This window comes from Mustelus asterias, chromosome 9, assembly GCF_964213995.1.
Source record: "Mustelus asterias chromosome 9, sMusAst1.hap1.1, whole genome shotgun sequence".
NCBI lineage: Eukaryota > Metazoa > Chordata > Chondrichthyes > Carcharhiniformes > Triakidae > Mustelus > Mustelus asterias.
In genome coordinates this window covers 77,505,739-77,529,593 of record NC_135809.1, presented here as the reverse complement: position 1 = coordinate 77,529,593, position 23,855 = coordinate 77,505,739, and the positions used below count along the sequence as shown (strand labels likewise).

The 23,855-nt window shown below is 48.7% G+C and overlaps 1 protein-coding gene across 2 annotated transcripts in view; it reads right to left on the bottom strand.

The window, feature by feature from the left end:
- The window catches only part of pdhx (pyruvate dehydrogenase complex component X), a 285,318-nt gene that overhangs the window by 134,872 nt on the left and 126,591 nt on the right, over positions 1 to 23,855 (bottom strand). For both annotated transcript variants that reach the window (XM_078220382.1, XM_078220383.1), the window contains exon 6: positions 4,894 to 5,062. In XM_078220382.1, the coding sequence (XP_078076508.1) occupies positions 4,894 to 5,062 (169 nt within the window). The remainder of the gene's footprint in view (positions 1 to 4,893; positions 5,063 to 23,855) is intronic.

The window sequence follows — 23,855 nt, the reverse complement described above, 5'->3', positions numbered from 1 at the left end:
CGACAGAGGGGGGGCGGCGGGGGGGGACGACAGAGGGGGGGCGGCGGGGGGGGAGAGGGGCGGCGGGGGGGGAGAGAGGGGCGGCGGGGGGGGGGAGAGAGGGGCGGCGGGGGGGGAGAGAGGGGCGGCGGGGGGGGAGAGAGGGGCGGCGGGGGGGGAGAGAGGGGCGGCGGGGGGGGAGAGAGGGGCGGCGGGGGGGGAGAGAGGGGCGGCGGGGGGGAGAGAGGGGCGGCGGGGGGGGAGAGAGGGGCGGCGGGGGGGAGAGAGGGGCGGCGGGGGGGGAGAGAGGGGCGGCGGGGGGGAGAGAGGGGCGGCGGGGGGGGAGAGAGGGGCGGCGGGGGGGGAGAGAGGGGCGGCGGGGGGGGAGAGAGGGGCGGCGGGGGGGGAGAGAGGGGCGGCGGGGGGGGAAAGAGGGGCGGCGGGGGGGGGAGAGAGGGGCGGCGGGGGGGGGGAGAGAGGGGCGGCGGGGGGGGGAGAGAGGGGCGGCGGGGGGGGGAGAGAGGGGCGGCGGGGGGGGAGAGAGGGGCGGCGGGGGGGGGAGAGAGGGGCGGCGGGGGGGGAGAGAGGGGCGGCGGGGGGGAGAGAGGGGCGGCGGGGGGGGACAGAGGGGCGGCGGGGGGGGGACAGAGGGGCGGCGGGGGGGAGAGAGGGGCGGCGGGGGGGGAGAGAGGGGCGGCGGGGGGGGAGAGAGGGGCGGCGGGGGGGGAGAGAGGGGCGGCGGGGGGGGAGAGAGGGGCGGCGGGGGGGAGAGAGGGGCGGCGGGGGGGGAGAGAGGGGCGGCGGGGGGGGAGAGAGGGGCGGCGGGGGGGAGAGAGGGGCGGCGGGGGGAGAGAGGGGCGGCGGGGGGGAGAGAGGGGCGGCGGGGGGGAGAGAGGGGCGGCGGGGGGGAGAGAGGGGCGGCGGGGGGGAGAGAGGGGCGGCGGGGGGAGAGAGGGGCGGCGGGGGGGAGAGAGGGGCGGCGGGGGGGGAGAGAGGGGCGGCGGGGGGGAGAGAGGGGCGGCGGGGGGGAGAGAGGGGCGGCGGGGGGGAGAGAGGGGCGGCGGGGGGAGAGAGGGGCGGCGGGGGAGAGAGGGGCGGCGGGGGGGAGAGAGGGGCGGCGGGGGGGAGAGAGGGGCGGCGGGGGGGAGAGAGGGGCGGCGGGGGGGAGAGAGGGGCGGCGGGGGGGAGAGAGGGCGGCGGGGGGAGAGAGGGGCGGCGGGGGGGAGAGAGGGGCGGCGGGGGGGAGAGAGGGGCGGCGGGGGGGAGAGAGGGGCGGCGGGGGGGGAGAGAGGGGCGGCGGGGGGAGAGAGGGGCGGCGGGGGGAGAGAGGGGCGGCGGGGGGGAGAGAGGGGCGGCGGGGGGGAGAGAGGGGCGGCGGGGGGGAGAGAGGGGCGGCGGGGGGGAGAGAGGGGCGGCGGGGGGAGAGAGGGGCGGCGGGGGGGAGAGAGGGGCGGCGGGGGGGAGAGAGGGGCGGCGGGGGGGAGAGAGGGGCGGCGGGGGGGAGAGAGGGGCGGCGGGGGGGAGAGAGGGGCGGCGGGGGGGAGAGAGGGGCGGCGGGGGGGAGAGAGGGGCGGCGGGGGGAGAGAGGGGCGGCGGGGGGGAGAGAGGGGCGGCGGGGGGGAGAGAGGGGCGGCGGGGGGAGAGAGGGGCGGCGGGGGGGAGAGAGGGGCGGCGGGGGGAGAGAGGGGCGGCGGGGGGAGAGAGGGGCGGCGGGGGGGAGAGAGGGGCGGCGGGGGGGAGAGAGGGGCGGCGGGGGGGAGAGAGGGGCGGCGGGGGGGAGAGAGGGGCGGCGGGGGGAGAGAGGGGCGGCGGGGGGGAGAGAGGGGCGGCGGGGGGGAGAGAGGGGCGGCGGGGGGGAGAGAGGGGCGGCGGGGGGAGAGAGGGGCGGCGGGGGGGAGAGAGGGGCGGCGGGGGGAGAGAGGGGCGGCGGGGGGGAGAGAGGGGCGGCGGGGGGGAGAGAGGGGCGGCGGGGGGAGAGAGGGGCGGCGGGGGGGAGAGAGGGGCGGCGGGGGGGAGAGAGGGGCGGCGGGGGGAGAGAGGCGGCGGGGGGAGAGAGGGGCGGCGGGGGGGAGAGAGGGGCGGCGGGGGGAGAGAGGGGCGGCGGGGGGGAGAGAGGGGCGGCGGGGGGGAGAGAGGGGCGGCGGGGGGGAGAGAGGGGCGGCGGGGGGGGAGAGAGGGGCGGCGGGGGGGAGAGAGGGGCGGCGGGGGGGAGAGAGGGGCGGCGGGGGGGAGAGAGGGGCGGCGGGGGGGAGAGAGGGGCGGCGGGGGGGAGAGAGGGGCGGCGGGGGGGAGAGAGGGGCGGCGGGGGGGAGAGAGGGGCGGCGGGGGGGAGAGAGGGGCGGCGGGGGGGAGAGAGGGGCGGCGGGGGGGAGAGAGGGGCGGCGGGGGGGAGAGAGGGGCGGCGGGGGGGAGAGAGGGGCGGCGGGGGGGGAGAGAGGGGCGGCGGGGGGGAGAGAGGGGCGGCGGGGGGGAGAGAGGGGCGGCGGGGGGGAGAGAGGGGCGGCGGGGGGGAGAGAGGGGCGGCGGGGGGGAGAGAGGGGCGGCGGGGGGGAGAGAGGGGCGGCGGGGGGGAGAGAGGGGCGGCGGGGGGGAGAGAGGGGCGGCGGGGGGGAGAGAGGGGCGGCGGGGGGGAGAGAGGGGCGGCGGGGGGGAGAGAGGGGCGGCGGGGGGGAGAGAGGGGCGGCGGGGGGGAGAGAGGGGCGGCGGGGGGGGAGAGAGGGGCGGCGGGGGGGAGAGAGGGGCGGCGGGGGGGAGAGAGGGGCGGCGGGGGGGAGAGAGGGGCGGCGGGGGGGAGAGAGGGGCGGCGGGGGGGAGAGAGGGGCGGCGGGGGGGAGAGAGGGGCGGCGGGGGGGAGAGAGGGGCGGCGGGGGGGAGAGAGGGGCGGCGGGGGGGAGAGAGGGGCGGCGGGGGGGAGAGAGGGGCGGCGGGGGGGAGAGAGGGGCGGCGGGGGGGAGAGAGGGGCGGCGGGGGGGGAGAGAGGGGCGGCGGGGGGGAGAGAGGGGCGGCGGGGGGAGAGAGGGGCGGCGGGGGGAGAGAGGGGCGGCGGGGGGGAGAGAGGGGCGGCGGGGGGGAGAGAGGGGCGGCGGGGGGGAGAGAGGGGCGGCGGGGGGGAGAGAGGGGCGGCGGGGGGGAGAGAGGGGCGGCGGGGGGGAGAGAGGGGCGGCGGGGGGGAGAGAGGGGCGGCGGGGGGAGAGAGGGGCGGCGGGGGGGAGAGAGGGGCGGCGGGGGGGAGAGAGGGGCGGCGGGGGGAGAGAGGGGCGGCGGGGGGGAGAGAGGGGCGGCGGGGGGGAGAGAGGGGCGGCGGGGGGGAGAGAGGGGCGGCGGGGGGGAGAGAGGGGCGGCGGGGGGGAGAGAGGGGCGGCGGGGGGAGAGAGGGGCGGCGGGGGGGAGAGAGGGGCGGCGGGGGGGAGAGAGGGGCGGCGGGGGGGAGAGAGGGGCGGCGGGGGGGAGAGAGGGGCGGCGGGGGGGAGAGAGGGGCGGCGGGGGGGAGAGAGGGGCGGCGGGGGGGAGAGAGGGGCGGCGGGGGGAGAGAGGGGCGGCGGGGGGGAGAGAGGGGCGGCGGGGGGGAGAGAGGGGCGGCGGGGGGGAGAGAGGGGCGGGGGCGGGGGGGAGAGAGGGGCGGCGGGGGGGAGAGAGGGGCGGCGGGGGGGAGAGAGGGGCGGCGGGGGGGAGAGAGGGGCGGCGGGGGGGAGAGAGGGGCGGCGGGGGGGAGAGAGGGGCGGCGGGGGGGAGAGAGGGGCGGCGGGGGGGAGAGAGGGGCGGCGGGGGGGAGAGAGGGGCGGCGGGGGGGAGAGAGGGGCGGCGGGGGGGAGAGAGGGGCGGCGGGGGGGAGAGAGGGGCGGCGGGGGGGAGAGAGGGGCGGCGGGGGGGAGAGAGGGGCGGCGGGGGGGAGAGAGGGGCGGCGGGGGGGAGAGAGGGGCGGCGGGGGGGAGAGAGGGGCGGCGGGGGGGAGAGAGGGGCGGCGGGGGGGAGAGAGGGGCGGCGGGGGGGAGAGAGGGGCGGCGGGGGGGAGAGAGGGGCGGCGGGGGGGAGAGAGGGGCGGCGGGGGGGAGAGAGGGGCGGCGGGTGAAGGAGAGTTCCTGGAGGCCGTTGCAGGGGAGGGATAAGTTCCGGGGAAGGAGATGGTATGAGGGGGACAGGGCGGGAAAGGAAGAGGGGGAGGGAGTGGTGAGGAGAGGGGGTTGCAGGGGGAATGAGCGGTTCGAGTTCACCACAAAGCAATATGGAACATCCTCCCAGCAGAAAAGATACACTGTTGAGGCTACATTTACATTATCTTTGCAGAAATAGAAAATGAATAAAAACAGTAAATGCTGAAAATATTCAGCCGGAGACAGTTGGTAAGGTTGTGAGAGTGAGTTGTGGTGGAAATTTGGTGAGGCGGCACGGTGGTACCGTGCTTAGCGCAGCTGCCTCAGTGCCAGGGACTCGGGTTCAATGACAGCCTTGGAGCCTTGGATCACTGTCTGTGTGGAGTTTGCACATTTTCCCCGTGTCTGCGTGGGTTTCCTTTGGGTGCTCCGGGTTCCTCCCGCAGTTCAAAGATGTGCGGGTTAAGTTGATTGGCCATGCTAAATTGCCCCTTAGTGTCAGATTAGCAGGGTAAATATATGGGTTTATGGGGATCGGGCCTGGGTGTGATTCTTGTTGGTGCAGGCTCGATGGGCTGAAAGGTTTCCTTCTGCATTGTATGGCTCTATGATTTTGTAATCTTATCAAACACAAGGAGAGAATGATCTATTTTTAATTTGATTGTCGTGGTGAACATTAACACCCATAAATGGCTTTCAAGATTCAACAATGGTGTTTTTCTGTACAATACAAAAAAAAACAGATTCAGTACTCAAAGGGCAAATGATTTTCTTACGAAACCTATTTCATTCTATTCTATCAGTTACAATTCAGTAAACTCACCGGGGTTAACGGCTGTCCTGGAATGGAGATTGGTGGTATGGAGGGTCTGGGATATCCAGGGGTGGTTGGCGTTGCTTGCGTGCTCTTCACAGGGGCTTGCATAGGGGCACTGGCTGCTGTCCTGGGTAATGTCGTGGCATCTTTTTGCTTCAACATATGCAGTGCATCCCTGTAAAATATCAAGGTCCTCGGTGTCAGAATGCAAGCTACTTTTTTAAATCGTATCTTTTATACTTTCCTTTGTACATCCTTTCTGAATGATGACTGCAGTTACCACCAATCTAACAGCAATGTGCCCCTGAGCTAGGTTTAAATTTCTGCAATCGCAGTTAATGGGTTGATGTGGAGACTGTTGGATAAAGGGAGCATGAAAAGTACACTCCTTCTATAGTCTCTTTGTTTTACCTCCCACACTCTGGACTTCTCTCATCCTTCTTTCTATCTCCCACACCTTCTTTAAGATCATTTTGGAAACTAAGGGCGGCATTTTCTGGCTCTTCCCATGGTGGGGATCTTCGGACAGAAAATCCCAGTCTAAATGTTTGGCCAAGTTTATTCAGCATCCTCCTTTCTGGTTTAGTGTTCTTTAGCTGATTACATCCTTGATGTGCCTCAGAAAGCTTTTTGAAGTTGAAACTGCAATATAAATGCTATTTGCTATTCTTTATTACCCAGAGGCAGACTATTTACAGTTAATATATATTAATATTACACTCTCTCTTCTCTCCCAATGGTCTTTCTTCAGCAAACATAGCCCCAAGGGCAACATGGAGTAGATTAAATGGAGCAGGTTTCATTTTCTCTTTTAATGAGACGACATTGCTCTGGAATTCACTCTAAAAAAAAGTTAACAGTTTCAGCATTGGTGCAGCTTCGAGAGTGACAGGTGCAACAGTGCATGCATGACTGTGCCCTGGTCAGCCAGTGAAGTGGACTCAGGTGGACAGGAAAAGATAGCTACAGCCCTGGCAGGAAGGATGGTGGTACTGTTATTCTTCCAGAGATTCACAAGTAAACCAGTCAGCCTGTTGATCTAAGTGGAATGTTTGTAATGCTAATCAAAGAAGGCAACATCCTTAAGGTGCATCAGGTTTTTCAAACTCAGAAGAGTAGTCAATTCCGGCAACAGATCATGCCTCTATTACAGCCAAGTTTCAGATGCAGAGGGCAGCGGGCCTAAACAAGTAGGTTTTTCAGGGTATGAACAAGTTAGATTATCACTGAAGATGGTTGTTAACCAAAGGAGCTTTCAACTTTAAGTGTACTGATTAACTCAGCTTACAAACTGCTCCAATATCATCCACACTCTTCAAAAATCAGAATATCTTCAATTCAAAAAATATCAAAAGACAGAAAGTAAAACAAAACATTTCCTTAATGTGCTGGATTTTTCAGAACATATACCACCTGATGAACAGCAATTTCTTTAAAAACATCTTCCCAAACCATTTTTCAATTAACTGGTTACTTGTACTTCAATTGTGAGCAAATATCACCTGGAATAATATACTTGTGGCATGTCAGAGCTGTAACAGGAAACTGGGCAGACAGAAACAAGGGAGGAGAAACAAAGAGAAAGATAATGTGGAGGGACACTTATCTCCTACACCCTTCTTTAGCAAACAAAGTAAATTAAATACGGAAACTTCCTCAATTTATGTTCAGCCTGGCTCTACAGTGACCAATGCAGTCCAAGATATGTCAGACACATCATTTCTTCCAAGTTCACTGCAACATTTTCCTATTTTAAAGAAAAACTACCTATAAATTTATTCAAAATGTTCACAGAAAGTTCCTGGGAATTCATTGGGGCCAGAGCTTTGGATTGCCGCTCTGCTGCTTTTTACTTGCCCAAGTTGGAAGCTGCACAATGTCGCTCAGACTAGTGACCTGTGCAGCACAGCCGTATCCCAACTCCTCCCAGGGAACGGCAAGGCAGGGTAACAGCGTTGGCAGAAGTAAAGCCACTGCCCCTTTTCATTGCATTAGCTGCCCTAAGTGAGTTAAGATTAAATGTTCCAACTATTTTGTGAAGCAAAGGGAGAAGGCAGGTATGTAAGATAAGTTTTCTTTTATTCATTTATGGGCTGCAGGCTTCACTGGCTGAGTCAGCATTCATTGCCCAGCCCTAAATGCCCTCGAGAGCCTGGGGTTAGGGTGTTCAGGAAAGTAAGTGTGGTGGGGGGGGGGTATTTGGGAGTGGTGACTAGTCAGGGTGTAATTAGGGGTAGCTGAGGAGGGTAGTTAGGGGAGTGCAGATAAAGAGGACAATTAGGACTGGCGGGGAGGGGACAGTTGGGAGGGTAGTTGTTGCGGAATGTAGGGTTAAGAGGGTAGCTCGCCAGTGTGGGTGGTCGGGGGTTCTAGTGGGGGTGAGTGAATACTATAGTTATTCAGGTGTTGGAAGTGGTTTTAATCTCTCTAACTTTTCCTGGGTAGCTATTTTGCTAGGAGAGCAGTAGGAACCATCTGAAGTCTCCAATTTCAATCAGAGTATTGAATGGTTGCAGGTTCAGTGTAATTTCCCAATGGAAGTTTAAACTTTTTGGGTAATTCCTGTGCAGTCAGTGTGTGGGGACCTCTGCAGGGTTGGGGACCACCAGTATACCTTCTGGGGAAACCTCCCAGGTACAAGCCTCCCAGGGAACAGGGATTAAAAGCATAGGGACAGTTACAGCACAAAAAGAGGTCATTCAGCCCATCGTGACTGCGCCAGTCAAAAGAGAGAAAAAAGAAACTAGTACTTAATATAATCTAGTTTTCCAGGACCTGGTCTGTAGCCTTTCAGGTTACAACACTTTAGATGTAGATCCAAGTACACAGAAACTTTCATAGAAAATACAATCAGGAATAGGCCCCATTGGGCCTGCTCTGAAATCCATGATGATCATGGCTGATCATCAAATTCAATATCCTGGTCACACCTTCCCCCCATATTCCTTGATCCCTTTAGCCCCAAGAGCTATATCTAATTCCTTCTTGAAATCACACAGCATTTTGGCCTCAACTACTTCCTGCGGTAGTGAATTCCACAGATTCACCACCCTCTGGCCGAAGAAAATTTTCCTTACTTCAGTCCTCAAACTATGACCCCTAGTTCTGGACTCCCCCACCATCAGGACCATTCTTTCTGAATCTACCCTGTCTGATCCTGTTGGAATTTTTAAAGTTTCAATGAGATCCCCTCTCACTTTTCTAAACTCCTAACCGACTTGGTCTCTCCTCATATGACATCCTGCCATCCCAGGAACCAGCCTGGTAAATCTTTGCTGCACTCCTCAACAGCAAGAACATCCTTCCTCAAATAAGGACACCAAAACTGCACACAATACTCCAGGTGTGGCCTCACCAACGCCTTAAAAGAATTCAGTATTTCAGCCGCAACCACCTCATGGCCCTTCTAACCCTCTTACCAATCATCTTAAAGCCATGCACCATGGTAACTGACCCCTCAGTTACGGGAAACAATAAGTTTTTCTTGTCTACCTTGTCTAGGTCGCTCATAATTTTGTACATGTCAATTAGGTCACCCCTCAGCCTCCTCTGTTCTAAGGTGAACAATCCTAGCCTATTCAATCTTTCCTCATAGCTGTAATTTCCTTGGCAGACCCTTGCAAACCTCCCCAAATTATGTCCTTCCTGTAGTATGGGGACTAGAACTGTACCAAGGAAACAGGTTCTGGGCCCATGTTTCAAATCATGACCACTCAGTTAAAATGATATCTGCCCAAGCAATGATAGCAAATAATGAGAGCAGATAAGATGTTTAGAGGCTCACTAAATTCAACAGGTATGAGCAGCACAGTGGTTAGCACTGCTGCCTCACAGCAGCGGGGACCCAGGTTCAATTCCAGCTTTGAGTGCCTGTGTGGAGTTTGCATGCTCTCCCCGTAACTGCATGAGTTTCCTCTGGGTGCTCCAATTTTCTCCCACAGTCCAAAGATGTGCAGGTTAGGTGGATTGGCCATGCTAAATTGACCCTTGCTGTCCAAAGATCTGTAGGTTAGATCAATTAGCCACGGTAAATGAATGGGGTTATGAGGATAGGGAGGACTTGGGTGGGATGCTCTTTTGTGTACAGACTCGATTCGTGTACAGACGCGATGGGCCAGTTGGCCTCTTTCTGCACTGTAGGGATTCTATCATATGTTCAGTTCTATAACTAAGATAAGAGAGAAGTGTCCAAGAACCTCTGATTAATTTTGCATTTCTATCATCAATAGGATTGTATTCGACTCACCTACAGTACAGGCAAACCATCAGTGCTCTAGAACATAACTGTGATCTCTACCCACAAACAAGCTCCTAGTGAGATCAAAAACTGTATATATAAATAACTCTTCAAACATGCACGGCCAGCTATTTCAGCATATTGAATGGGTTGGCACAGTGTAATCAAAAATAAAAAGATAGGATTTTGTTCTTGAGGACAGTGCCTGGAGCAGACCGTGGCTTTCTTCAAGACATGAAGGGACGTTGTAATACTGCTCTATGTGACCTGGTGACCCTCGAGCTGGAAACAGTACCAACAGGCCAACAGGAGGGAAGTTAACATATGACAGCTGTGTGTGGCTGGCAGTCACCAGATAGAGCTGCCCCAAGGGGAGGGGGTGGAAGGCAGAGAGAGAGAGAGAGACAGATCAGAGAAAGCACATTTACAACATAATACAGTTAAACAGCACAGAAAACCTAAGACAGTTCGTCACTGCAAGTACAGCAATCAATTAGGAAGACAAATGGCATGTTGGCATTTATTGCAATGGGATTGCCATTCTTTTTTCTCTCATGGGATGTTGCTGAGTAGGCCAACATGAATTGCCCATCTCCAATTGTCCTTGAGTCGAGTGGCTTGCTAGGCCATTTCAGAGGGTGATTAAGAGCTAACCACATTGACACAGGTCTGGAGTCACATGTAGGCCAGGCCAGGTAAGGACAGCAGATTTCCTTCCCTAAAGGCTATTAGTGAACCAGCTGGGTTTTTACGACAATTGATGATAGTTTCATGCTCACCATCACTGAGACTAGCTTTCCCTCCCAGAGTTATATTCGTTGAACTTAAATTCCATCAGCTGCCGTGCTGGGATTTGAATCCTCAAAAGGGCCTGGGCCTCTGGATGAATAATCCAGTGACACACACCACCATCTCCACCAACACCAACGCCGCTCTCCCCCCCCCTCCCCCACCCGTGAGTTAGTTTTGATTGAGTTGATGGAGTTCGCCAAGGGGTGCTGTGAAGTTATATTACTTATCTTCATGAATGAGGTTCTCTCTCTTCTAATCTCAAATACTGGAAGTATGTGGATGATATGACACTCTAGGCTGCATGGCCAGTGAGGCTCATCAATCCCGTGACAGCCTCAAAGAAAGGTGGTGCAAAAGGTAAGGAGTTAAATGCTACTAAATTTATCATCTGAGTAGACTTCAATAAACATGAGCACATTCCCTTGACATAAAGTTAGGCAATTACACCCTGACAAAGGTTGGAATTCCTGGCTATATACATTCAAGCAGAATTGAAGCAGGATGGCAAGTAGACAGTATACTGAAGAAAAAAGAAATAGATGTTCGTTCTCAGATATCTTATTCCTTTCAGACTCTCTGACCATGACCTGTTGTTGATCTGCACTGACTATATTGTCACTTGCTTGAATGTGCCGTGCTTGGGTGGCACTCTGGCCTCACGCACGAATCATCAACCCAGATCGAAAAAAATACAGAAGTGCGCCACAATCGCCTTCAAAATAACTGACAATGTCACAAAATTTGAAACTTTACAAACAAGAAGAGTTAATATTTGGAAAATCCTTTCTGCAATCTGCCCAATTTCAGAATTGGTTATCTGCAATACACAGTAAGAGTTTTAACAACACCAGGTTAAAGTCCAACAGGTTTATTTGGTAGTAAATGCCATTAGCTTTTGGAGTGCTGCTCCTTCGTCAGATGGAGTGGAAATCTGCTCTCAAACAGGGCATACAGAGACACAAAATCAAGTTACAGAATACTGATTAGAATGCGAATCTCTATAGCCAACCAGGTCTTAAAGATACAGAGTGGAGTGGAGGGAGCATTAAGCACAGGTTAAAGAGATGTATATTGTCTCCAGACAGGACAGCCAGTGAGATTCTGCAAGTCCAGGAGGCAAGCTGTGGGGGTTACTGATAGTGTGACATAAGCCCAAGATCCCGGTTTAGGCCGTCCTCATGTGTGAGGACGGTTTTACATCTCCACATCATCTGCAATACACCCAGAGCAATCAAAGCAACTCAGAAGTTCTACTAAATTTAACCTTGTAAGACACAGAATGGAAAAGTACTGATGTAGCCCTTTTCCTTCCATGGTTTGTGTCATCAATGAAGTACTTAAATGAAGAAAATTATGGAATGTAGGAATGGTGTACCAGTTCGCAATTTGTCTGCAATGTAGGAATGGTGTACTGGTTCATAATTTTACTATCATTTGATTCAACATTATCCTTCTTTTAATATACTGTCCACATATCCAAGTTATCTGCTATATAATAATATAAATAATATCAGTTATATTATTTTTGTTATTACATGATTATTACATTATTACTGAGTTATGCAATTCTATTCATGATGTGAATGTGTTTCTTGAACAAAATACCACTATTATTATTATTGCGAATACACAAAAACAAATAGTAGAACAAAAAGCAAAGTGTGGCAATTAAAAATATTAGAATTTACTTTGCTGATCAAAGTAAATACCAGGCTTTAGCACTTTACAGAGAAACTTTAAAGAGGAAGCAGATACATATCATCACAGGTTGCTATATGATAGCAAATTTTTAACTTCTCTATAAAAACTATTTATAAGTAACCCACAATCTTAGCGCATTGTGCACACCCTACACACCCTCTTCCTCTACAAAACTACCAGATCACAAAACAATTTAAGATCAATTCAACTAATGGATTATTACCTCTACTTTGTTGGTGGTGTGAGATCTAAATTAGATCTAATGCCCCAGTATCATTTAAACAGCATTCGCTATTCTTGATGAATGTTAACTGTCTATCACTGTTTCCCTCAATAATGACCTACTCCCACAAGGTTGTCCTCCTCAACAAGTAGAGATTCTTTTCATTTTATTGCACTATACAGTATATGGGTATTATATGATTCCAGAAAGTGCACAGTACCATATACATCCTTAGAATATTGGCAATGCTTCACTGAGTGTTACTTTTAAATGCTGTTATTGTTACCTAGTCAAACATAGATGCCGATTTGCATAAAGCAAGTGCCTACAAATAGCAAAATAGGTAAGCGGTTGAGGGATGAATGTTGGCTGGGAGAACCTTATGTATGTTTTCAAACAATACAATGGGAACTTTTACAGTGATGCGAGTGGGAAAACTGGGTTGCGGTTTAATGTTTTCTCCATGAGTACAGCACCTTTAACAATGCAGGATACCTTCAGCGCTACACTGAAGCGCTAATGTGTGTCCAGTTTTGTAAATGATTCAGAGTGAGAATACTACCAATGACTGAGATGTATAAGATACAGATTGGAATATTGGAGAAAATATTTCAAAATTAGCTTTAGGTGGCTGTATCTTTAAGTGAATCAAATTGTTCTAGGGAAAGGCCAATACATAAACATATCCTTAAAACAACCACAGTGCTCAGAAAGGTATGTTATTCACAAGATTCAAGTAGAACATTCAATGATTAGATCAGTTAAGTGGCTAAAGTCTGGTATCTAGGTTATGTTCAAAATTACTGAAGGGTTATTTTACAATTTTAATTATCTAGATAACCAGGTATAATTAGAATGGTCTTCATTACAATGTTACCAAAAGCAAATTAAATTTCAGCAGTAGGTGACAGTCCATTCATCTGCTTAAATGTTGGAAATAATTCATAACCTACATCACTCACCACTGAGAAGAATATGGTTCATTTGCAAAACTATTCTGCTTCAAAATCAAACAATAAGAACTGAATACACACCATCCTGGAGTCTCAACTCCCCACTTTGTATAAGGTATCCAATGTCAAACAGCTAAGTACTTTGTGGAGTCATGGTCCATGTAACATTTCATCAGTCTTGGTGAGAAATTACTGAAAAGAATTACTGAAAAGAACTACTGAAATGTTGGGCAGATTCTGGTTTAGAATGGTTTAAATGCTGTCTAATTACGGCATTGACTGGCTTTTGCTGTGATTATATTGATTCTGTGCAGGTTGTTTTATTGTAAAATAAGACCATAAGATACACGAGCAGAAGTAGGCCATTCAGCCCATCCAGTCTGCTCTGCCATTTAATGAGATCATGACTGATCTGATAAAACAATCTTCAACTGCACTTTCCTACCTTATCCCCATAACCCTTGATTCCCTTACCGATTAGAAATCTGTCTATCTCAGTTTTGAACATTCCTATTGACTCAGCCTCTACAGTCCACTATGGTAAAGAATTCCACAGATTCCCGACTCTCTGACAGAAGAAATTCCTTCTCATCTCTGTCTTAAATGGATGACCTCTTACTCTGAGATTTTGCCCTCTGGTCCTAGATGATCCCATGAAGGGAAACAACCTCTCTGCATCTACCCTGTCAAGCAGACTAAGAATCTTATATGTCTTAATAAGGTCGCCTCTCATTCTTCTAAACTCCAGCTTAATCAACCACTCCTCGTAAGAAAATCTCTCCATACTCGGGATTCACCTAGTGAACCTTCTTTGGACTGCCTCCAATGCCAGTACAGCTTTCCTTTGACAAGGAGACCAAAACTGTTCACCGTATTCCAAGTGTGGTCTCACTTTGTTTTCAAACTCTATTAGTTTGAAAGTTTTGGCAAGACTTCCCTATATTATACTCCATTCCCAACATTCCATTTGCTTTCCCATCTACCTGCTAAACTTACATGCGGTAAGTTTTATGCACAAAGACTCCCAAATCCTTCTGTGCTGCAGCTTTCTGCAGTCTTTCTCCATTTAAAAAATATTCAGCTCCTTTATATTCTGACCAAACTGCATAATTTCACATTTTCTTCATTACATTCTATCTGCCAAGTTTTTGCCCATTCAGCTTAACTTGTCTATATCCCTCTGTAGACTTTTGGTGCCATCCTTGCCACTTGCCTTCTCTAATAAATAAGAACATTAGCATAGAGTTTCTACACGAAACACATGCAAATTGCTTTCACTTTGAGAAGTGTTTCTTTCCCTACATTCACTTGCATATTGCTCACCACCACTTTCTTAAGGACAACTAAGGATGGACAATAAAAGTCAACGCTCACATCCCATGAACAAAGGAATTAAAAAGTGCAAAAGCCGAGGTAAGCCAGTGCAATCAGACAGTGTTTTAAAAGGCAATTTCTTAAAAATCCTAATAGACTCAGTGCAGTTTGGTTAATACAGCTAAAAATAGATTTATCACAAATAAATCTTTGATCAGTGTCAATTTTCTACTTGAGTAACCTGATTTTAAATTACTGAAAATAACTTTTCAATAATATGCAGAACCCTTTGCTAGTTATATTGGAGTTCAATGGTCAGTTTCCTGATATTCTTAAAAAGATAGTTATTCCAAGGTCCTAAATTGCTCTTGTTAGTGACATTGTGCCTTAAAGAATCAATTTAATTTTGGAGAATCCTTAAAGGCCTGGAAATTAATGTAATTTTTGGAAAACTCCCAATGGTGATTAATTCACTGCGGAGGGTATGACCAATTCAGTGGGTGCAGCCTCCTTTGAGCAATAAATTATTTAAACAAGTGTAAAAGAATGCACAATTTGTGCCTAAAATTGTATGTTGTTTTTCCACTGGCAATGCTAGTCTCAGATGAACTGTGCCAAAAGACATAGCATAACAAAGTGGAAATTCCAAGCCAGTAGGTTTAATTGGAAGGCAATGGTCTGACACCATAACTTTTATTGTCTTTCAGAGTGGACAGTAAGTGGCGCATTATTCTATATTTAACAGCAAACGTAGCCCATAGCAGGCAATTTCAACCTATTCATGGCACAAAGAGATTTAAATTTCAGTTCTTGAGGCCTCTGAAACTACCTTTTGGCTGGGAATGCATTGTGGTAGTGCGGCCCCATTAAGGAGCGATTCTTTGTGGGCCACATGATCTGGCCACAGCCAATAGCGTGTGAGCATGTGAACCTGAGCCAATTGGGAGCATTCCCGGGGCTGGAGGGTTCCAGTTGGAGTTAGGGCGTTGTTAGTAGATCTGTATTATTCGTGCTACTGACCCTTTGTGTATATAGTTTTTATTGTTAATAAATCCCCTTTAGTTAACCATTGCCACATTGACTCACCTTGCGTTATTACATGCATGCTAAAAGTCTTGCGAGGAATTGTAACAGTTTCATTCATTATAATCCCCACTGTATAATCAGATGGACATATTCCATCTATCAGTCACACTGTTCTATAGGTCTGCATCTACCACATCTTTTTGGCAACTTCTTGATTTTTCTTGAAAGAAACATGAACTTTCAGCCAAACCACAAAGTACATTGGACACTGGCTGGGAGAAATTTTTTTTAAAGATCAGAAACTGCTGGAAATACTCTGCATGTAAACTGCAGGCTCAAATTTGGAAGTTAAAGCTATCCTCATTATAGGATTGAATAAAACTAAGTAGGATAGGGAGAGGGAGGACAACATGTCAAAGTCAAGTCAGGTATACGACCACCAAAGAAACAGTCAATATGCAGTGGGTGTGTAATATTCAGAAAAAGGGAAGGCTGAAATAAATTGCCGAGTGAAATGAGTTTCAGGCAATGTATTTGAAGAACTAGTGCTGACCTCACCAACTTTTCCATTATTATCCTCCTAAACTATTCCAACCAAGCTCAACATGACTTCTGCAGTTGTCTGGCCTGAACCTTGACTTTTGCAACTTCAGATCTGAGCCATCTCCTCCATTATCCAACCAACCTTTTCCATGCAAGTGCTATTCAATCCTGTCCACTTTGGAGCTGTTTTTCATTGTTTGATTGAGTTGCTGTGCACTCTTTATTCATTTAATTTTTTTTTCACACCATCTTACTCAGATGATAACTGCATACCATCCAGAATCTTAAACCACTATTCAGCTTCATAAATAATTTCCAGGCTATTTCCACAGAAGGAACTGTTAACAGAAATAGAAGCACATAGAATTGAAAGTAACCTGTTGACATGAGTCGAGAACTGATTAGGAGATAGGAGATAGAGAGTAGGGATAATTGGAAAAATGTGACTACTCATTCTCCAGGGATTAGCTATCACCTTTCACTATATTTATAAATGAAGTAGTGGAGAGTTATATATTAAAGTTTACTGATGACATAAATTTAGTATAGGAGCCCTGTTTCATACAGGAGAACACAGTAAGAAGTCTCACAACACCAGGTTAAAGTCCAACAGGTTTATTTGGTAGTAAATATCATAAGCTTTCGGAACGCTGCACCTTCGTCAGATGGAGTGGAAATGTGCTCTCAAACAGTGCAAAGAGACACAAAATCAAGTTGCAGAATACTGATTAGAATGCGAATCCCTACAGCCAGCCAGGTCTTAAAGGTACAGACAATGTGGGTGGAGGGAGCATTAAACACAGGTTAAAGAGATGTGTATTGTCTCCAGACAGAACAGCTAGTGAGATTCTGCAAGCCCAGGAGGCAAGCTGTGGGGGTTACTGATAATGTGACATAAATCCAACATCCCGGTTTAGGCTGTCCTCATGTGTGCGGAACTTGGCTATCAGTTTCTGCTCAGTGACTCTGCGCTGTCGTGTGTCGTGAAGGCCGCCTTGGAGAACGCTTACCTGAAGATCCAAGGCTGAATGCCCGTGACTGCTGAAGTGCTGCCCCACAGGAAGAGAACAGTCTTGCCTGGTGATTGTCGAGCGGTGTTCATTCATCCGTTGTCGTAGCGTCTGCATGGTCTCCCCAATGTACCATGCCTCGGGACATCCTTTCCTACAGCGTATCAGGTAGACAATGTTGGCCGAGTTGCAAGAGTAGGTACCGTGTACCTGGTAGATGGTGTTCTCACGTGAGATGATGGCATCCGTGTCGATGATCCGGCATGTCTTGCAGAGGTTGCTGTGGCAGGGTTGTGTGGTGTCGTGGTCACTGTTCTCCTGAAGGCTGGATAGTTTGCTGTGGACAATGGTCTGTTTGAGGTTGCGTGGTTGCTTGAAGGCAAGAAGTGGGGATGTGGGGATGGCCTTGGCGAGATGTTCGTCTTCATCAATGACATGTTGAAGGCTCCGGAGATGCCGTAGCTTCATATCTCCACACCGCCGGCATCTCCACATCATACAGGAGACACAGACAAACTGAACTTCATTCCTCTCATCAAATATCCATAAGTAGAAGGTGTTCTTCAATTATTTTTAAAAATAGGCTGTGGCGTGTTTTTCCAAACCTTCTGTTTGTGCGATCCAATTTATGAATAACTCGCAGCAAACTCACGTTATCATTAGCCTAGGTGGTTAGTTTATTCACATTTAAAACCTGAGGCAGGAATGTTAGTAATGTCCCACTCCACTACACAAACACACATGAAGGGGAGGATAGAAAGAAAGTTTACAACTATGAACAGTAACAGTACAAGAACCACGGAAATTAATATTAGTTCATGTGATAATCAGAGTTCAGAGTTAAGACTCCATTGAGGAGTTCTTTCACATTGGAATTTGAGTTTAGCTGGTAGTTGTAGAGTTCTCTTTACAGTTGGTGTTGATACATAAGATGAAGTGGGTTTACAGAGACTGGGTCAGTTCTTTAGGCAATGGTAGGTATCTCCCAGCAGAGCCAAGGAACAGGCTGGAGTTCTGCTTCTTGGCGTTCACTTGTTTGATGTTAAACAGCAGACTGACGATTTCTCAGTTCTCAAAGGAAGACTGAGATTTCAAAATGCTCACCCAAGTCATGTGACCTTCTTTCTCCACAATCATTTGAAAAGGAATGTTTATCCAGTTTCTGGCTTTGACTTCAGGATGTCACAGCCATTGGATTTGGAAAGAGGTGCCATCCATACAAGATGCAAATGACACCCATTGTCCCCTCAATGGTCAATTTGAAATGAACCTGGACAGTCCCAAGTGTGAGATGAGTTGTGTTTACAGCTCTGCGGGCAAATGGAGTTTTAATCTGTGAGTCCCCTGGTGTTGTGATTATCATAATTTTACAATTGGATGCGAGATTCCACAATGATGAGGACTCTTATGTTCCTGTAACTCCTGTTGGTAGCTTCCAGAACACAGGGCCAATCCTGATCATGTGACTTGTAGCAGTCATTTTTTTGGTTCAGCAAAAAGCCCATTTTAAAAAGAAAAAAGTTTTGATACATACAGTTTTGAATATCTTATGTCAAATTGACACAGGTAACATGAGCATCAGGGATTGAAAAGGAGTGATGGCAGTAACCAGCAGCTGATTGAAGAAAGCAAGAATTCCTAGCACTTGGTATACTAGGAATTGTAAACTGACATCACAGGACTGCAGGTAGATCATTGTTGGATGAGTTTTACAATTTATTTTCTAAGCTAGGAAACTGCAACTTGCTATTACTTTAGTTTGCTAAATTAGTAACTTAAGATAGATAAATAATTTAATAAAATTAAAATCATTGATTTAATTAAAATTAACAAAGCAAAACACAAGCTTAGATAGGCATAATGATGTGCTGTAACTGCAGCATGTGGGTGCTTGTCGAGAGCATTGTCAGGCCAGACAAACATTTCTACAGCTCAAGGAACTTTAATGCAGAGTAGGTGAGTTGCAGTCTGAACTGTGGACTTTATGAAGCATCATGATGGGGGAAGTTATGTAGACACACTATTCCAAGATGTAGTTACATCTCTTCAGTTAAGTAGAACTTTAGAATTGACCAATGGTCATGGATTGGAGGGTGTGGTTGCAAATCAGGCTGGCTAGGGGATCTAGGATTTAAAGATGGAGGCGCTTTGGCCCTCGACTTTGATCAATTGGTATGACATACTTGCTACCTGGGTGGATGAGAACAAGGACTACAGGGTGGATGGACAAACTGATGAGAGCAACATGACGCAGGAAGCCATTCAAGTGAGTGAAGAAGAATGTGGTAGTGGTAGGAAACAGAATAGTCAGGGGATAAATACTGTTCCCTACAGCTGACACCAGATTTCCAAATGATGCCCATTTGATGCCAGGGTTAAAACATCTCTTTACAGCCAGAGATAAACTTGGGGGAGGAGGATCCAGTTGCTGAGGTCCACATAGGAACTGACAACTTGGAACTAAGAATGAAGTTCTGCTGAGAGAGTTTGAGGAGTTAGAAACTGTGTATGGGCAGAGAGTGATCCATGTACAGAAATCACTAAAAATTGGTCTACAGGCACCAAAGAATAATTTGGAAGGTGAGTGGAATGTTTACGTTCATCATAAAGGGACTGGAATACAAAAAAAGTGGAAGTTATGTTTCTCTTCCCTGAAATTACTTTCAAATGTGCTTTCTGTATTGGGTGGCACAGTGCTTAGCACTCCTGCCTCACAGTGCCAGTGACCCAAGTTCAATTCCGGCCTTGGGCGACTGTCTGATGGGAGTATGCACATTCTCCCCGTGTCTGCGTGGGTTTCCTCCAGGTGCTCCGGTTTCCTCCCACGCTCCAAAGATGTGTAGGTTAGGTGGATTGGTCAACTTGCCTCACGTGTCAGGGGATTACCAGGGTAAATACCTGGGATAACGGGAATAGGGCCTGGGTGGGATTGTGGTCAATGCAGGCTCGATGGGCCGAATGGCCTCCTTTTGCACTGTGGGGGTTCTATTGAGCTGTTAAAAAATTTAAAATACAAAACTCCACAATATAAACAACATGTGTTTATGCAGCACCTTAAATTTAAAATTTCAAAGATGCTGATTGTGCAAAACATGATGTAAGGTATTAGAGCAAATTACCAAAAGGTTGTAGGGAAGCAGAGAGATTGAGGGAGGGAATCCCAAAGCTGAGGGCACAGCCACCAATGATGTAGCCATAAAATCGGGGATGCTCCAGAGGTCAGAATTCGTGCCAGTACCTTGAGGTGTTGTGGAGATGGAAATTAGAGATAAGGAAGGGCAAGGCCATGGAGGAATCTGAAAACTAGAATGAAAATTTTAAAACTGAGGCATTGCTCAAGCGGGGCCAATGCAGATCAGCGAAAATAGCGTGATAGGTAATTGGGACTTACTGAAAGTTAAGACATTGCTTCCCTGGGAGCAGATTTTTGGAAGTTTATAGAATGTGGAAGGCTGTCCAGGAGTGCATTGGAACATCTAATTCTAGAGGATACTAATGAATGACTGAAGTTTTAAGCAGCAGAGGAGCTGAGGCAGGGGCGATGTTAAACAATATTAAGGAAATGGAAATAGGTGGTCTTAATGATGGTGTAGATATATAGTCAATAGCTCATCTAATCTCATATGAAATAATATGTCAGTATGGACTGGCCAGATTGGTGGCCATCTGTGTTCTTTGTGGGCTGTTTAGTGCCTCTGCTACCTCAGGCAGGCACTCACTGCTCTTCATTAGGAGGGTCCCACTTAGCTCATACAGTTTAACCCCTACCCCCCGCAAACCCTCTTTCCCCTACCTACCCTGACCCCTTCTCCAGAACTATCTGCTGTATTCTGGTAAATTAAAGGTCCAATCTTTCAATGAATATTAGTGAATGGATGAAGTAAATGAATAATCAGAGACATTCATGCAGGGCACAAAAGGCAGGGAAATTGTCTGTCAGAAATTTCACAGGGTCTTGGCGCACATCTAATTTCCAACAAGACAATTCAGAGAAGGCTTACTAGGTTAATTCCCGAATTAAGGGTTGCTTTATGGGAAAAGATTGACCAGGCGGCAGGTTTGTAATTGAGTGCTCAGGTCTCAGATTTGGTTGCCTATCATATCTTAGTCCAACTTGTTGCATGATTAACAAAAAGACCTTGCTTTTCTAGGGACATTTCAAAAACAGTGTTGAATTTATACTTATGAGGAAGTGCATAAATAACCAAATGTACTGCACTGTGATAAAATGACATCTAATGAGAGCATCCCATATGGTATTCATTGCAGAAGGCCATATACAACAGATGGCTGAAACTCTTACGAAGTTAACACACTTCTGACAACTGGATGATATCATTGCATTAATGAAGCTTCGAGACGGCAATAATTATTCAAAGCCCAAGAGTGCACAGTGAATATATTTAGTATTTTTGTAAACACCATACACAAGCAAGAATCTTTCTGGGTTCTGTACTGAAAGCATAAAAAATTCTTACTGGAAGCTCAGTTAGTGCCATGGCACCAGATGACACAGCAACTGAGGTCATTACCTTCTGAGTCAAGAAATATTGGGAATCCAGGAGGAAACAAACAGAGATGTTTAGGTGAAGGAAGTATGGTTTGGTTATTTATGCTGCCTCGCTATTTGGTGCGTGTACAAGTCTAAACCAGTAACAGGAACTGATGAGTCCTGACATGAATCACATTTCTGCTGCCAGCTCCACTACGCCTCAGTTTTAATTTGCTCGAAAAAAATATTCTCACCACCGCCTGCCAGGCATGCACATATTATTGAAGGTTTTTTGTAGCATGATCTTCTCTTGGTATAGGAACTTGTGATCTAATATTCTTTCGATATGCTGTGCTTTCAGTGTTACACATCGGAGAGATACGAGGGGTTTTGATGGAGTGGTCAGGGAAAACCTGCTTCCTATGGCAGGTGGGTCAGTCACCACAAAGCACAGATTTAAGATAATTGGCAAAAAATTTCAGGAGGGGAGCAGGGATTCTTTTTTCAACTTAGTGAGTAAATCTGCGATGCATTCCCGAAAGGGTGGTGGAGACAGATTCGATAGTACTTTCAAAGCAGAGCTGAATTTCTCCACGAAAAAGATGAGCAGGGTGTTGGGAAAGAGCAGTAGGATTGCACAGCTGTTTTAGTGGGCTGGAAGAGGCACAATGGGCCAAACAGCCTTCTTTTCTTGGTCTAGGATTCTCAGACTTCATATCAAATCCTCTACAAAATTGTGTAAAATAGTTGGTTAATTTAATAGGCAAATCGAGGCACTAATTTACAATTAAATATAATATGAAATCCAAAACTCAAATATTACAAGTACAATTTACATGCATAAACCAAGAAAGCTTGTAATGGATCAGTTACTCAAATGTAACAATGACTTGATATTATGAATTAATTGTACTCATCAGGAAGATAAGATAATCAGTCTTTATTCTGAATAAAGATTTTATTATAAAATCTCATGGGACTTAATATTTTACTATATACAATATATACTTATAATCAAGAAAAATAAACAGATGCCACAAATACAATGGTGCTCTCATGAGTCTGTATGAATCATATGAAATTCTGTATAATGGATCAAACTGGTTATGAAAATGAAAGAAAAGCTGGTCCCATCAAGCATGTGTCAAAGGGGACACAGTGTTAAACCTGGGTTACAGTATTGTACAAGTATTAGGCTACTTGAGGTTATTAGAAAACTTATAATATAGATTACACCATGGTCCCATTATGACAGCATAGATAGAAACTTACAAATGTGACAGGCACAAAGAATTAGCTAAAAGAATGAGGATGGAGTCAGCCAGGTCAATTAGAAGGATTCAATGGGCTATAGGGAACCAATTAAAGCACTAAGAAATGGATGACAGCATGGGATGCTGAGCAAGAGTTTGGGTTTGATGGGGAGCAATGGTTCCGTCTATCAGCAGCTCCATTCTAAAGCTCCTGAATTGATAGTTGGTGTGAGATGAGGTTCTAATAGCTCAATGGGTAAATAAATTGCATGACGTGGTATCGTGCCGTACGGAGCAGGATGCTTCCAGGTTCGATTCCCCCCAGTCTCTGAGTTCACTAACTTCAGTGACGGTAACTGTGAGAGAACAATCCCATCCCTGAGCTAGAGAGGGGAAGGAATAGCAATCAGTGTTCCTGTTTTTGATTGCCATCCAACAAAAGTAAATCGCCTTCAACGTTTCCAAGCACCAGAACAGTGTAAAGATTAGAAAGTACATCAATGCCACAGCACTGACCTGCTGTATTATCGACTGAACATGAAGTTTTAGGACCTATAATTACGTTAAGACTGTGACTTTTGCTTTAGTTTTTGAAGGACGCTGTCTAAAAGGTTGTGAAGATGGGTCCATTTTTGAATGCCCTGCCTGGACGTCGCAATAAATCTGCATGCAAATTTAATCCATAGATGTATTTAAGGGAAAGCTCGGCAAACATTTGAGTGGGTCTAATCAAAAAGAAAAAAGAGGCATACATGAGGTCCAGGCAGCTAAAAACAGATGGAGTACTGGAGGAACACAGAGAAAGTAGAAAAGAACTCAAGCAGGGACTTAGAAGGGCAAAAAGGAGTCATGAAATGTCCTTGGCAGACAGGATTAAGGAGAATTCTAAGGCATTTTATACATACGTTAGGAACAAGAGGGTTGTTAGGGAAAGAATCGGACCTGTCAGGGACAAAGGAGGGGAATTATGCTTAGAACCAAAGGAATTAGGTGAGATCCTGAATACTTTGTATCAGTATTCACAAAGGAGAGGGACATGTTGACTGGTATTGTCTCAGAGAGATGTGTTGACCTGTTAGAAAAAATCTCAATTACAAGGGAGGAAGTGTTAGGTTTTTTAGGAAACATTAAAACAGACAAATCCCCAGGGCCGGATGGCATCTATCCCAGACTCCTCAGGGAGGCGAGAGATGCAATTGCTGGGCCTCTAACAGAAATCTTTGTCTCTTCACTGGACGCAGGTGAGGTCCCAGAGGATTGGAGGATAGCAAATGTGGTCCCGTTATTTAAGAAGGGTAGCAAGGATAACCCGGGTAATTATAGGCCGGTGAGCTTGACGTCCGTGGTAGGGAAGTTGTCGGAGAAGATTCTTAGAGATAGGATAGATGCACATTTAGAACTGAATAATCTCATTAGCGATAGAC